The following is a 17144-nucleotide window of genomic DNA, read 5'->3' on the forward strand; positions in this document are numbered from 1 at the left end:
TTTCCAGGTACTATTAACTGTATTGATATATTATGTGTGATATTTTATTTCAGTTCTAATTTTTGTATGATTTTTTTTTTTTTTTTGCAATCTACTTTGGTCCAAGTGGAATACAAGTTAATAAAACCATAAATAAACTGGCTTGAGGTCAGGACCCAGGGAGATAAATTAGATCAGAAATTGATTGACAAGTGGCATAGGGGGTGGTAAATGGAATTTGCTCAAAAGATACAAAGTTGAGTAGTGGAGTACCTCAGGGGATCTGTCCTCAGGCTGATTCTTTTCAATATCTTTGTGAGCAAAATTGGTAAAGGGTTAGAAGGAAAAGTAAGCATTTGGCAGCGGGGTGGAGTGGAATGCATGAGAAATTATCTACAAAAGTTAGAAGCTTGGGCTAATGCTTGGCAGTAGAGCTTTGATTTGAATAAATGTAGGATGATACATTTGGAGTGCAGAAAACCAAGGGAGCTGAAGGGGGTGAAATGCTGATATGCACAGATTAGGAAATAGACCTTGGGGTTGATAATATGTGAGAATCTCTATATGGCGAAACAAAGCCCACATTGAGAGGCATAACCAGCAGAAAAAAGGAGGTGGTGAGATTGCATTTGGAGTACTGTGTTCTGTTTTGGAGGCCATAACTTACTGAAGAAATAGATCTTATTGAAGAAATAGTGTATGGGAAGTTGGAAAAAAAGTTTAATTGGTCATTTCAATGGCAGTCATTTAATACCATTTTTCTCTTCCTTTTGAGAGAATGATAGGATTTAATAGGTTAAAATCAGTATTGTATTATGATAATGGAAGCCTAATTACACAGTAGTGTTTCATACACACTCACTAGAGGCTAATAGTCTTTTGATTCTGAATTCAGCAGGTAAAAATAACATTACCCAGCAAAGTCTAACCATATAATGGTAGATTCAAGTCAGAATTCCCTTCAGCAATATAAATAAAGGTCCAGGTCATTTCCTCTGCCAATATTAGAGAATGTGTATCCTTTTAGTTAAAGGAATAATTACTCTCCCATGCAATATTTTAAATAAATTTTACTTTATTTCAAAATTTCATTCATTCTCTAATTCATTTATTAATCCAGAAAGCTTTAAGCTGCTGAAGTACCAAGCTTTTGTGCCACTTAGAAATATACAAACATTTGCGGGGCCCTGTTCGCCCCCCTCCCCACCGAACTTATGGTTTCAGATAAGGTGAAGCCGAAAAGCCAATGAAGTGGTAGTATCGCTCTGAGAAGCATGAAACCAAAGAGTGAGGAAGTGCCAGAGGGAGGAGATGTTAAGGGCTGGCTAGTGGTGCCTTGAGTAGAGTATAGAATGTCAGTACTGAGGAGCATGATTACCAAGGGGGAAGGAAAGAAGGAGATGGAAAGGAAAAAGATGATTTAACTTTTGGTCAGCCACCAGTTGCAAAGTTGGCTCGGTTAAGTGTGGGGCCCTCTGCGGCTGCCACTGTCGCCCTTGCTTAAGACTGACCCTGAAAGTATGCAGGAGAAGTGTTGTGTTTTAACTACAACTTTGTAATCATACACAGTATAGCTTGAACTAAAATACTGGACTGTCTTATGGAACAATGTTCACTTAAGTATGAATATGTGTTTGCTTTGCATTTAGTTCTGTGTTCGAGCAGTGGCATCCTTGGAAACCATTAGCCCACTGATGACTGGCATGAAGAAACGAATAGACATGATTGGTTTAGCCTGCGAAGCACTTAATAGAATGTTTCAGAAGGAGCAAACAGAATTAGTTGCCCAAGTAAGCAAACCGGTGATTGTATTCTTATTCTCTTACAACAGCTTAATAAATAAGCAACACTAAGATCATTTTTTCTGTATTCTATTAGTGTGCTAGTAGTATTTTTTTAGTTCATAGTATAGATAACTCTATTTGAATTAAAATCTTGATGTTTTTGTAAGTTGAACTTAATTTTATTGGTGTTACTGTTATACTTGGTATAAATGCCAGCATCCACATTTCCAAGGGAGCACCAAATTCTATAACCACGCACATAGAAATAGAAATGCCCATGTCACACTGACTTTTCAGATGTGCACAGTAGGATTTAAGTGGACTACGTTATGGAATATGCTTAGCGAGTACTGCACAGAAATTTTAGTGTCTCTAATTGCTTGTTAACATCCAGTGCTGATTGGCTAGTTAAGCAATTAGGTTACATACATTATATGGAATACGCCTAGATTTCTGCATGCTATATAGAATCTGGGAGTATATGCAGGTATTTTCTTTGTCCCTAGTGTGCTCACAATCTAAGTTTTTGTGGCTTGGACAAAGGAGGGTTTACATTTCTTACCCAGACTCACAAGGAGTTGTAGAATTAATCCCACTTTCCCAGGATCTTAGCCCTCTGCATTAACCATTAGGCTACTTCTCCAGGTAGTCAGTAACATGTTACATATAGTTCAAATGGCCATTTTCACAGGTTGGGATAAAGGACTGGATGGATGTCACAAATGCACACTGCGGTGTGTCCAGTTACTGAATACTGGCCATGATGCTCCCTTGTGTGCAAGTGCTGTTGTTTGCACCTAAACTTCCGGAAATCGCTAAAAACTTACCTTTTCATAAAGGCATACCCTACTGACCCTACTTAAATACCTGAACCCAGCAACACTACGAAACCAAAGATCGTAATGGACATAACGTAACTCTTCCTCTATATGATTGCCTAAGATACTGTATGTATTCCACATGAACCTTATTCTACCATAACATCACTATGTAATTTTTTAAACCGGAACTGGCGAACGCCGTTACAGTACTATGTAAGCCACATTGAGCCTGCAAATAGGTGGGAAAATGTGGGATACAAATGTAACAAATAAATAAAAATACTGGAGTATATTTATAACGCTAGGATTTCAATAGTGGATATGCCTGGAATCTTCTTTTAGAATCCCCTTGCTGACCTTTGTACAAATGTTTAAAAATGCACCATGGGAGTTTAATGTATATCTAATTGAATTAGTTCTAGCCACAATGCATGATCTGCACACCCACAATAGTTAATTTGTAATACATTTTTCTTCTCCATAATTGCTTAAATTTCTGTATATGTTGTCTTGTATCATTATTTTCTTGTTTTCATGATTTATTTCTCACTATCCTATAAAAAGGATAGTGAGACAGTTTTCTGTTACCAAAAACAATGTTTTAATATTTTGTCTAGGACCGCTCGTCAATTAAAAGTTTTAATCACATGATCGATTGTGATCACAATTTTTGATTGCTCGATTAATCGCATAAAGCATCCTCACTCACAGTTCCTCCTGTTCAGTACAAAATATAGACAGCAAGAAGTAAATTCTTAGAACTGATATGTTTCAATTACAAAACTGAACATAAAATCACTTTTCTTACCTTTGTGGTCTGGTGATTTTATTTTTCTAATCATCTTCTTCCCTGTCTCTGTGCTCTGAACTCTGTTTCCAAGACCTCCTGTCCATTCACTATGTCTTTTCTCTCCTCCTTTCTTCTTCACTCCCTGCCCTATATCCATCTTTCATGTCCTACTTTCTTCCATTTTTCTGCATCCTTCTCATGTCCAGAAAAGAAATAACCACCACCACAGAGTCCCCACCAACAGCAGAGCAACTGGCTACTTTTTTCGAACAAAAAATAGTTAAAATCAAAGAAGGAGTACTCAAATTAAAAATCAACCATCAAGATATTTACGAAAAACAGTCAGACATACGTACAGGAATAGCCACCAACAGAATCTGGTCTTCCTTCCATCTACCAACCAATGACACAGTAAAACATTACCTCCTAAAATATTCAACCTCACAATGCATACTAGATCCTTGTCTTAATTACCTTATGAAGGAAGCTCCTAATATATTCATTAATCTGCTTTAGCAGCATATCTCCTTACTACTATTCCATGGCACTTTCCCTGATAATAAAGGTTCTATTATCCTAACACCAAAAACAATTCAATCACCATAACTGATGTAACAAACTACAGACCAGTAGTCTCCATTCCTATGATGATAAAGGCGATGGAAGGAATAGTAGCAGCACAAACTATGGACTACCTTTCACATTTCTCCCTACTACACAAATCACAATCAGGTTTTAGACTATACTATAATACTGAGACTGTGTCCTTACTACCCTAGTATCAAATCTCAGAAAAGAAATTAGCATAGGGTCTACAATCTTAATAATGCAGTTCAATATGTCTAGCGCATTCGATATAGTAGATCATAATATCCTACTAAACATACTAGACAACTTTGGCATGTGTGGCACAGTCCACAAATGATTTCAAGGATTCCTGAAATCAAGATCTTACAAAGTGAAAATGAAAGAAACCTTATCCTCTCCTTGGTCACTGAATTGTGGCGTCCCTTAGATTGTAAGCGCTCTATTAGATTGTAAGCTCTTTGAGCAGGGACTGTCTTTCTTCTATGTTTGTGCAGCGCTGCGTACGCCTTGTAGCGCTATAGAAATGCTAAATAGTAGTAGTACTCTCCACTGTCACCCATTCTGTTTATATGCTGATGATGTTACCATATACATAACCTTCAAAAAGAACATTCAAGACATCTTACAAAAGGCAAAACTTGGCTTAAGTTTGATGGAAACCTGGGCCTCAGAATCCAAACTAAAGCTAAATAAAGAAAAAACTAAATTCATGGTCATTACCAACCTATTTGACCAAAATGACTACAGCAGTTTCACAATTGACAACACTTAATTCGCCATTGACAATAATCTGAAAATTCTAGGTATAATTATAGATAAACATTTAACTTTTGATACTTAAGTTTCCTCAGTAATCACAAAATCTTTCAGGTCTCTTTGGAAACTAAAAAGGATCAGACCCTATTTCTCATCAGAAACATTGGTACAATCATTAACATTATCCCAATTTGATTATTGTAATGCCATATATGCTGGCTGTAAGAAGTGCCTGTTGAAAAAACTCCAAACAGCTCAAAACATTGCAGCCAGGTTCATATACAAAATCTCTCATTTTGAAAGTGCCTCCCCTTTATTAATCATACACTGGCTTCCCATCAAAGTGAGAATCACCTTCAAATTATGTACCTTTATCTTTCAAATACTAAATGGCACAGCTCCAGACTATATGGTACCATTAATACATTTACCTCAAAGAAACACTAAATATGAGGCAAGAAACTATCTCAGACTACACCTCCCAAATTTCAAAAAAATGATCTACGAAACTGTCCACTCTGTAGACTTCACTTACCTAGAAACCAAATAGTGGAACTCCTTACCACCCAAAATAAGAAATACACAGGAATATAGTGGATTCCGCAAAATCCTCAAATCTTTCCTATTCAAACAAACCCTCACAAAACAGCCATATTTCAAACAACTAATTATTACCTGAATTGGTTATTATTCTATTAATTACTACTACTACTACTCATTGCAATTTCTCATTCATAATAGATTTTCTAAATATTAAAGTTCTGTAGTTATCCCAGTACGTTTATGATACTGTATTGTAAAATTGGATTCTTACAACAAATTACTTTCTTATGCATTATTCTTTGTTATGTATCCTATACTGTTTATTGTAGGCCACATTGAACTCAAACTTGTGTGGGATAATGTGGAATATAAATGTCACAAATAAAATGTCTGTCTAGTTTCCAACTCTTCCCTTTCCCTCCATCCATGGGCTGCAACTACTTCCTTCTCTCATCTTCCTTTCCCTGCAATCTATGCATTTCCTCTCTCTTTCCTTCTCCTACCTTCTGTTCATGTCCACCATCCTCCTCCTTCCTTTTTTACTTTTTCATCTCCCATTTCCACATCTATCCCTCTTTTCTCCTGCCATCCAGCCTCACCCCTTTTTCTCCCTGTTTTCCCTCTTTCCCCAGCCATCCTGCATTGCTCCTCTCTCCATCATCCAACATCAACCCATCTCCCTCTTTCCTCTCACCATCCTGCATCACCTTTCTGTCTCTCTCCCCCCCACTGTTCAGTATCACCCATCTCTTCCCTCTCATACACCATCACCATCCAACATTACTCTCTCTCGGTCCCGCCCCCAACCATCTACCCCAATTCCACCCCCAACCATCTACCAACCATCACTCCGTCTCTCCTCCTTTCCCCACCACCACTACCAAAGAACAAAACCATCACCCCTCACCGCCCCACCTCTCTTTTTCTCTCTCTTTCTCTCCACCCCACCCATCTATTAATACCTTGTCTCCCCTATATCCTGCATTGCCCCATCTTTTCCCCTCCCCATAGTGTGCACTACCCCGTCTCACCTCATCCCCATATCCTGAGTTGCCCTGTCTCTTCCCCCAACTCCCATATCCAGCTTTGCCCCGTCTTGTCTCCCTGTCATCTCCCCCTTCCACTGGCTTACTCATTTTAGATGGTCTGGAGCTTGTGTGCCGATCCCTTGCATCTCTCTTCACCGTGGCTGTAGTGGCAGCAAGCAAAAGACAGGTACAGGGACGTTCTCCTTTGCTTGCTGCCGCTGACTCTGCTGTTTCTGGGTCCAGCAGAGCCAGCGGCAGCACACAGAGGGAAATGTCCCTGCACCTTTTTTTTGCTTGCTGCCGCTACAGCCACAGTGAAGAGAGAAGCAGGGAATCAGCACACAGGCTCCAGACCATGTAAAATTAGTAAGCCAGTGGGAAGGGGAGAGGACAGGGAGACAAGATGGGGCAAAGCTGGATTCAGGGGATGGGGAGACAGAGGAATGCATTAACTGCGTTAAAATTTTTAACACTAGTTAAGCGTTTAGCGCGTTAACTGCGTTATTAACTCATTAAATGTACAGCCCTAATTTTGTCTGTTGGTTTTCTTTATGTCTCACCTTTTCTATTATAATTGGAGCATAGCTCTTAGCTAGGTAAAGTTATCAGTATGAATTATTCTCTGAGGACAAGCAGGCATAATATTCTCACGTGAGTGATGTCATCCATGGAGCCACGGTGCGGACACTGACAAGTGTACTGTCACTAAATCTTTGAGGCAGTGCCCTCACCGCGTAGGCACTGGTGCTTTCCCACCCAATGCTCGAGCATGAGACCAGCATATCGTTTTTCACAGAGAAGAAAGGTTCACTTTTTAATCTCTCCTTAGCATGTCAAACTTTTGCCTTTTTGGTGCCTTCCCTTTTTCAGGACATTTTTTCTTCATATTCTGATTTTTTCAGTATTAAGTTATTCAAATTATGCATTTTTTACAATTTTATTTTCAATTTTCAGCCTTGTGGGACCTCTAACCCCTTCTCTTGCCCTGGAAGCATCAACTGTTTTCAGATACTCAACTACTCGAGCTCCTCCCCAGGCCATTGAGCGTTTTGACCTAGCATCGGCCATTTGTCCCTCCATTGTCAAAGAGAGTGCCAAGTGGTTTTAAGAAGTGTACAGTGGGGGAAATAAGTATTTGATCCCTTGCTGATTTTGTAAGTTTGCCCACTGACAAAGACATGAGCAGCCCATAATTGAAGGGTAGGTTATTGGTAACAGTGAGAGATAGCACATCACAAATTAAATCCGGAAAATCACATTGTGGAAAGTATATGAATTTATTTGCATTCTGCAGAGGGAAATAAGTATTTGATCCCCCACCAACCAGTAAGAGATCTGGCCCCTACAGACCAGGTAGATGCTCCAAATCAACTCGTTACCTGCATGACAGACAGCTGTCGGCAATGGTCACCTGTATGAAAGACACCTGTCCACAGACTCAGTGAATCAGTCAGACTCTAACCTCTACAAAATGGCCAAGAGCAAGGAGCTGTCTAAGGATGTCAGGGACAAGATCATACACCTGCACAAGGCTGGAATGGGCTACAAAACCATCAGTAAGACGCTGGGCGAGAAGGAGACAACTGTTGGTGCCATAGTAAGAAAATGGAAGAAGTACAAAATGACTGTCAATCGACAAAGATCTGGGGCTCCACGCAAAATCTCACCTCGTGGGGTATCCTTGATCATGAGGAAGGTTAGAAATCAGCCTACAACTACAAGGGGGGAACTTGTCAATGATCTCAAGGCAGCTGGGACCACTGTCACCACGAAAACCATTGGTAACACATTACGACATAACGGATTGCAATCCTGCAGTGCCCGCAAGGTCCCCCTGCTCCGGAAGGCACATGTGACGGCCCGTCTGAAGTTTGCCAGTGAACACCTGGATGATGCCGAGAGTGATTGGGAGAAGGTGCTGTGGTCAGATGAGACAAAAATTGAGCTCTTTGGCATGAACTCAACTCGCCGTGTTTGGAGGAAGAGAAATGCTGCCTATGACCCAAAGAACACCGTCCCCACTGTCAAGCATGGAGGTGGAAATGTTATGTTTTGGGGGTGTTTCTCTGCTAAGGGCACAGGACTACTTCACCGCATCAATGGGAGAATGGATGGGGCCATGTACCGTACAATTCTGAGTGACAACCTCCTTCCCTCCGCCAGGGCCTTAAAAATGGGTCGTGGCTGGGTCTTCCAGCACGACAATGACCCAAAACATACAGCCAAGGCAACAAAGGAGTGGCTCAGGAAGAAGCACATTAGGGTCATGGAGTGGCCTAGCCAGTCACCAGACCTTAATCCCATTGAAAACTTATGGAGGGAGCTGAAGCTGCGAGTTGCCAAGCGACAGCCCAGAACTCTTAATGATTTAGAGATGATCTGCAAAGAGGAGTGGACCAAAATTCCTCCTGACATGTGTGCAAACCTCATCATCAACTACAGAAGACGTCTGACCGCTGTGCTTGCCAACAAGGGTTTTGCCACCAAGTATTAGGTCTTGTTTGCCAGAGGGATTAAATACTTATTTCCCTCTGCAGAATGCAAATAAATTCATATACTTTCCACAATGTGATTTTCCGGATTTAATTTGTGATGTGCTATCTCTCACTGTTACCAATAACCTACCCTTCAATTATGGGCTGCTCATGTCTTTGTCAGTGGGCAAACTTACAAAATCAGCAAGGGATCAAATACTTATTTCCCCCACTGTATGCAATTCAATAAGACTATTTCAGGCATAGACACCACCCCCCAATAACTGGTATGCTCAGTGTTTAGGTCCAGAGCCCCGGGACATGCAATGTAGCCTCTGCCTGCTCATAAAGTGAGAGGACCCTTAAAGCCTACAGTGTCCAGCAAGAAAACCTTTTGGTTCTGCATTGATGACGGCATCCGCATCGAGCTTGGCAGGGGATTCAGTACTCGATGCGGAACCTGCATCGGCATTTGCATAGACATCGGGTGCACCCATGCAGCATCAAGAAGGTCCAACATTGGACTCGCTGCATACCCGTAAGGACTCTACGTCCTTGTCATCGGTGCTTTGAGCATGAAGGGACCTGCAGCATAAAAAAACCTAAGAAGCATCGCCATTGTTCTCCCTCCAGGCACTCTGCTCATACTTCCTCTACATCAACGTCCTAAATGCATGGGATGCATCCATGCCTCATTGACCAGTTTCCTCCTCCCCAGCTCATTTCTTATTCGGAAGCATTTTAGGTCTTTGAGATTTCTTACGTCTGCACAGGCTATAACTTGGGCTGTGTCCACACCACTTTCTCAACTGATACCGACGCCTGCTCTTCACTAGGAAATAGTGGAACTTTCAGGACTACTGCTTTCGCAGTCTATACAGGCTTACAGAGTGCTTGCGCCAGGCTCAGCCCAGCCTGTCGATGCACCAGAGACAGTCACAGGAGAGGTTCTGCACACTGACTCGGTGTTGACCATCTGGTGCCGCACAGACATTGCCAGAGGAACTTTCTGCAACCTCAGAGACTCATCTGCCTTGATGTAGAGGTGACGTTCTAATCGTCATTCTCTTCCAAGTACTTCCCATGAACAGTACATTGAAGAATCGGACTCGGACACCTCGTAGGAGATGGATGAAGACCCACAGGACCTCTCAGCTGAGTAGACCTATGGTATTCCATCTGAATTCAATTACCCCAATATTGACTGGGTAATTGTAACATCAGGGCTTGCTAGGGAGTTAAAATTCCTTGATGAAATCAAGGACTTCTTTATGGAGCAGCTGGTAGAGGAGCCAAGAAGAGGAGGAAAATTTCTAGACCTAGTCCTTGGTGGAGCACATGATCTGGTGCAGGAAGTAATGCTGCTGGGGCCGCTTGGTATCAATGAGCATAATATCAGATTTGATATCTGCTTTGGAGTAAGAACACACAGGAAATCCAATACATTAGCATTTAACTTTCAAAAAGGACTATGATAAAATGAGAAGAACAATGAAAAACATTTAGAGGATCAGCTGCAAAAGTAAAAAATTTACATCAGGCATGGTTGCTGTTCCAAAATACCATCCTGGAAGCCGAGGCCAAATATATTCCATGTATTAAAAAAAGAGGAAGGAAGACCAAATGACAGCTATCATGGTTAAAAAGTGAGATGAAGAAAGCTAAAAGAAACGCCTTCAGAAAATGGAAGAAGGATCCAACTAAAATAATAAGAAACAGCATAAGGAATGGCAAGTCAAATGCAAAGCGCTGATAAGGAAGGCAAAGAGGGACTACAGATTAAATGAATTCTTTGTTTCGGTGTTCACTGAGGAGGATTTGGGAGAAATATCAGTGCCAGGAATAGTATTCAAAGCTGACGAGTCAGAGAAACTGAATGAAATCTCTATAAACCTGGAGGATGTAATGGCACAATTTGACAAATTGAAGAGTAGCAAATCTCTTGGACCGGATAGTATTCATCCCAGAGTACTGATAGAATTGAAAAATGAACTTGCGGGAACTACTGTTAGTAATATCTAATTTATCTTTAAAATCAAGGTTGGAGGGTAGCCAATGTAATGCCGATTTTTTTGTTTTAAAAAGGTTCCAGAGGAGATCCGGGAAATTATAGACCAGTGAGCCTGACGTCGGTGCCAGGCAAAATGGTAGAGGCTATTATAAAGCGCATTAATAGAGAGCATATTCAAAAGCATAGATTTAGTGGGAAATCTTGCCTCACCAATCTATAACATTTCTTTGAAGGAGTGAAAAACATGTGGATAAAGGTGAGCCAGTCGATATTGTGTGTCTGGATTTTCAAAAAGTGGTTGACAAAGTACCTCATGAAAGACTCCAGAGGAAATTGGAGAGTCATGGGATAGGAGGTAGTGTCCTATTGTGGATTAAAAACTGGTTAAAAGATAGAAAACAGAAGAGTAGGATTATATGGTCAGTTTTCTCAATAGAGAAGGGTAGATAGTGGGGTTCCTCAGGGGTATGTGGTAGGACCTCTGCTTTTTTTAACATATTTATAAATGATCTGGGGGGGGGTCACATGATGCTTTATAGCTGAGCGGACGTCTCATACCTCTGTTCCACTCCTGCCACTTTAAAATCCTTTGAATAGCCTGCTTGTATCCCCCTGAACCGGCTTTGTTTTTCATCAATTGGGTGCTGTCGTCTTAGGGGCTTTTTTTGAGGAGTTTTCTGAGCCCAGACTCGCATCTGGAGGGTGGTATGCCAGTGAAGACCCCACGGGCAGAAAGAAACTGCATGCAGATCCCAAGTCCCAAGATGGAGACACCACAAGCATGCCCCTCCGTGGTAACCTTGCCAGCAGAGACAATTCGAGAGATCACTCAGCAGATAACAGCGGTTCTTGATGAAAGACTAAGCTTCAGGCTTCCGTAGACCATATTAAAGAGTCACTGGAGAGACACGGAACTCAATTGCAACAAGCTGAAGACCGCATATCGCGCCAATAAGACCAAACAGAAGTCACAGATGCAAGGATCACAACGCTGGAGTCTCAGTGCCGGCAGCTAGTGCAACAACTTGATAATCAGAAAAATCACGGTAGGTGCAACAACTTCAGAATCATAGGCTTACCTGAGTCTGTGAAGGATAAAGAACTCTAGGATTTTGTTGAGAGATGGTTGCTGTGTCAGCTGTGCATGGAGCTTCTAGACAACATAATGCGCGTTGAATGGGTCTATATTGTGAGTGTTTCATGTGAGGGAGAGCAGCAACTACGGCCAGTTCTGGCTTGGGTCCTTAATTATGTAGAGAAGGACTTATTATTACAAGCATTTCAAATAAATTGACCTGTGGACTTTAAGGGTCATAAGATCCTGCTCTTTCAGGATTATTCAGCTTGCGTCTCTGAGCAAAGGAAGCAAATGGGTCAATAGTGTAAGTGCCTCTTTGACAAGGGTGTGCACTTTGCACTGCTGTATCCAGCAAAAGTTTGTGTCCTGTATGAGAACAAAACTTTTTTCTTTACTGATCCTAAGGAACTGTGCACATTCGTGGGCAAGCTACCGTGAGTCTACTGTGGATCACTGATCTGAGGGCACATTCTGCTTTCTGAGTGATGCTTGCAGTGTGCTATGTGTACTTGGATTACAAGTTCATCTTGTGTTTTCGTTCTGAGGTCTGAGGACTCTTGGGCTCTTATGTTTAAGATATGGATGGTGCTGTTATTTCTTCATGTATTTGGTTTTGTTTTTTTTCCTTTGCTGGCATAATTTGGAATTGTCACCTGCTGGAGGAATAGTCAGAGGCCCCCTGACGGGATGGATTTTATTTTTAGTGTATGTTTTCTATTGGGAACATCTTTTGGAATCCGCTTACTTTGGGAGAATCCTTTGGGGTGGGGAGTCTCTGATGCCCTGGCTTTTTGCTTCCATTATTGCCGGCTGGCAGGCATCACTTTCACTGTGTTCATATTGGGAGACTGAAACTGTTCTTTATGTTTACTTTAGGGGAGTGTTTTTATGATCATGGATGTGGGGTGGCAGGAGGCGGGGGAGTTGGTGGTTGGAAGGAGGGGTGCTATATATGGTGAGAAGTTGTTTGGTGCATGTGTGGTTCTTGCAGGGGGTTTTCTGTTGGGTCTAGGGGGAATAGAGAGATTGTGTTGTGTGGGACTTGGGAGGAGTATTTTAATTTATTTATTTATTTAACACATTTATATCCCACATTTTCCCACTTAGATGCAGGCTCAATGTGGCTTACACAATACCAAAGAGGCAGGTTCCAGTTCGATAAAATACAAATACACAATAATCAACTTGAAAGAAACATAAGTATAGAACAACAATTAAATAAAGAGGGGGGTGGTGATAGAAATCCAATATGGTCCATAGTTTTTCTGTGTCGCAGGAAGTAGAAAGTTAATTTGGGTCAGGGGGATAGGTCTTCTTAAACAGGTTGGTTTTCAGTAATTTCCTGAAGTTGAGGTGGTTATGAATAGATTTCAAGGTTTTGGGCAAACTGTTTACAGTTGTGTACTTATGTAGGAAAAGCTGGATGCATAAGCTGATTTGTATCTAAGACCATTTCAGTCTGGATAATGCAAATTTAATTGAGTACGGGATAGGCTGGTACTGTTTCTGGGTGGTAGATTTATGAGGTTTAACATATATCCAGGAACTTCGCCGTAAATAATCATGTGTACCAGAGTGCAGACCTTGAAGGCAATACGTTCCATGGTGGGAAGCCAGTGCAGTTTTTCACGAAGGGGTTTTGCACTTTCAAATTTTGATTTTCCGAATATTAGTCTAGCTGCTGTATTCTGTGCAGTCTGAAGTTTCTAAGATCTGTGCTGTTTCATCCAATTCTATTATGGGGGTTTAAGAAGCTCACTCGGGGGGGGGGGGGGGGGGGGGGGTTCTTATTTGGAGTGTGATTGATGATGTCCCACTTTTTCCATGGTTGCCTGGGAGGCTCAGCTGGGAAGCCACCTGGACACGGCCTTGTTTTCAGTTATTCTTGATAGTTTCACCCTTTCCATGGTTGGGAATTGTATTCCTAAATGTGGATGGAATCCATTCACCCATAAAACGCACTAAGATTCTGCAAATGCTTAAAAGGCAACACACTGATGTAGCACTGCTACAAGAAACCCATTTGGGGAGACTTTAGCATCTTAAGCTGAAAAGGGATTGGGTGGGTGACATTTTATTATGCTGCTTATAACAGCAGGCAGCGGGGTGTAGCCATATTAATATGGAAAAATGTAGCTTTTAATTACTACGCGTAAATTATATCAAGACCCAGACAGCTGCTATGTGGTAGTAGTGGGGTTACTGCAGGGAGTTAAAGTGGCCATATGCAACATTTATGTGCCTAACATTTACTCACACAATTTTTTCCACCCAGCCTGTCTAATGACCTTTGGTGACTATCCTCTAATTTTAGGGGGTGGCTTCAATATCAGCAGTGACCCCATGATAGACTGCAACCCTCCAAAGAAACCCTCTAGGGATCACAATGGGCGAGGAGTTAATTTCCTTACCCAGGAACTTGAAGTTATCGATATTTGGCGGCTCTTTCATATGGAGGAGCATATTTATACTTTTTTTTTCTCACCTACGTGGGGGTCCACACATGCTTAGATTATATCCTTTTGTCTCATACTTTGATTCGCAAAGTTGATCGAACAGGAATAGGGGTGCCAGATGTCTAAGATCTCTCACCAGCATGCATTGACTTACGATGGGGTGAGGTAGCTGACGCATGAACCCAACTCTCTATCAGGACCGTGAATTCCATGCATATCTACAACAGGGGTGGATAGATTGTGTGGCTGAAAATGATATTCGATCAGTGGGGCCATGAATCTATTGGGAGGCAGCTAAAGCTGTTCTCTGAGATAATGTTGCGTTCTCGAGGGCCTTGGCATCCTGTCAGGTCCTCGAGGCAGGACTGGAGTTCGTGAGCCCTTGGGCCACTGCCGAGGAGCGGCAGCGGCAGGCAAGACCACCTTGGAACTGGATACCCCCAAGAGCAGTACTGGAACTCTGGACTGGAGTAGTACAAGGCAGGCAACTAGAACAGATGAAACAGGAAGAGCTTCACCTGCACTTAGCCACCGTTCCTCCGGAGTTGAGCTCCGAAGTGCAGGTGGCTGGCAGGACTTGCAGGATAAGGCAGGAACTGAAGATCCAGAGGACCCACCCTGGGTCTGGGATACACGAGGGAGACCAGACTAGGAACGAAACTCAGACAGTGTGCTGCTGCACAGCCACTAGCAAGACCCAGAAGACAGACCAAGGAACACAAGGCGTACAGAAGCTAGCAGGAGCAAGGACTAGGGCAGCAACACACTAGGCAGAACGGGGATCTGGGAATACCCACAGGGTAAACCCTCTAGCTAGGTGGAGACAGGATACAGGAATAATCACCCAGGAAAACACACTAGCCAGACAGATACAGGATTCAGGATATACCCGCAGGATATACAAGCAGGGTAGGCACACAGGCTAGGCAAGGCAGGACTCAGGGTAAAGAGAGCAACCCAGGAATAACAGGCCAAGGGTCTTGGGGCAGACAGGAGAACAGACAGAGTAAACCAGGACAAAGGCTTCACCCCAACCCAGGGTAAGCCAGGGACAGAGGCTTCACCCCAACACAGGGTAAGCCAGGAACAGAGGCTTCACCCCAACACAGGGTAAGCCTGGAGCAGAGGCTTCACCCCAAACCCAGGGTAAGCCAGGAACAGAGACTTCACACCAAACCCAGGGTAAGCCAGGGACAGAGGCTTCACCCCAACACAGGGTAAGCCAGGAACAGAAGCTTCACCCCAACACAGGGTAAGCCTGGAGCAGAGGCTTCACCCCAAACCCAGGGTAAGCCAGGAACAGAGGCTTCACCCCAAACCCCCAGGGTAAGCCAGGAAGGACCCACAGTCCACAGACAGAGGCTTCACCCCAACTCAGGGTAAGCCAGGAAGGACCGCAGTCCACAGACAGACAGTGTCAGGGAAGACCCCCCACGGAAGGACAACAGAGACACAGAAAGAAGCTGGGCCGGAACCCAGAGAGAGGCTAAGCAGTAGTGCAGCAGACACTTACTAACCTGACCTGGCCTAAGAGCATAACACTTATGCAAAGGCCCAGTGCAAGCACAGCACTTCCTTATGAAGGCTCTCACTGATGAGTCACCAGCAGCAGGACAGAAGCAGGAAGTACACTGACCCCAAAGAGAGGCTTGACACACACAGGAAGTGAGCCCACAGGAAAGACAAGCAGGAGCCATCTTGGAAGCTGGCACAGAGCCGGTGGCAGCCATCTTAGATGCTGGCTCCCTAGAGAGGCATAGCCCACACAGGTGAGGTCTAGTGAAGCAATCAGCACAGAGACTAGAGACAAGACAAACACAGACAGAAGCCAGCAGAGCTGCTGACCCCCAGAAAGAAGGTAAGGCTGAGGGTGGTCACGGCCACAGACGTGACAGATAAATCATTTCTTATACTGCATCCATACATAAACGCAGGGAGCAAGACCTTCGTGACTTAGCGGTTAAAGTGAGAGATTCGCGGAGGCTATTTATTCTCGGTCCCTCAGAGCACACCTCCTCCCTGAACTATACAAATACCATTTGCATCAATGGGGTAAACAAGACTGGAAAGCTACTTGCCTCCTTGGTGAAACAGAGATCAGCAAAAAGTTATATTAGCAAAATTAGGGATGCTACCGGGGTCTCTCACACCCACATCGATGCAATAAATTGGAAATTTGTTCACGTCTATTCCAATCTTTACGAAAGGAGATCTTTCTCTACCATGGGCTGTGCAGAATTCTTTGTCAACTTAATCTGCCTTCCTTGACATTGGAACAGACGGCATGTCTCATTGCACTTTTGAAGGGGCAGGAAGTGCAAAGGGTTGTCAGAAGATTGAAACTGGCTAAGGTGCCAGGACCAGATGATCTGGGTACTGAGTACCATAAAATTTTACAGGACCTTCTGGTACCTTCGTTTGTCTCCATGTATGGCGATCTGTGGGAGACCCAGGTCATGGGTCCCTCATTGAACTATGTCTATATCACGGTCCTTCCAAAGCTGGGGAAGGATGTGAAGTCAGTGGGTTCTTACCGCCCAATCTCATTTCTCAATCAGGATGTCAAAATCATGGTGGCAGTGTTGGCATCTAGGTTCAACGAGTTTCTTCCCCAGCTGGTCCACCAGGATCAGGTGGGCTTTGTACCAGGTAGATTTGCTTCTGCTAACATCCTATAGGTTAGTCACATTCTTCTTGAGGGGAGTAATCGTTCAGGGAATGCAATTTTGGAAAGTCTGGACGCAGAGAAGGCCTTCGATAACATAGTGTGGGACTATTTGTTCCAGGTAATGTATTGGTTTGCCATCCGGGTTGCATTTTTGGTTTGGATAAGGGT

The 17144-nt window shown here is 43.0% G+C and overlaps 1 protein-coding gene across 5 annotated transcripts in view; it reads left to right on the forward strand.

The window, feature by feature from the left end:
- The window catches only part of DNAJC13 (DnaJ heat shock protein family (Hsp40) member C13), a 542758-nt gene that overhangs the window by 452983 nt on the left and 72631 nt on the right, over window positions 1–17144 (forward strand). For all 5 annotated transcript variants that reach the window (XR_003942499.1, XM_030206535.1, XM_030206508.1 and 2 more), the window contains one exon: window positions 1629–1769. Coding sequence is in view for 4 of the 5 variants with exons in the window: in XM_030206535.1 (XP_030062395.1) it covers window positions 1629–1769 (141 nt within the window). In the remaining variant the exon portion in view is untranslated. The remainder of the gene's footprint in view (window positions 1–1628; window positions 1770–17144) is intronic.

This window comes from Microcaecilia unicolor, chromosome 1, assembly GCF_901765095.1.
Source record: "Microcaecilia unicolor chromosome 1, aMicUni1.1, whole genome shotgun sequence".
NCBI classification, from domain to species: Eukaryota; Metazoa; Chordata; class Amphibia; order Gymnophiona; family Siphonopidae; genus Microcaecilia; species Microcaecilia unicolor.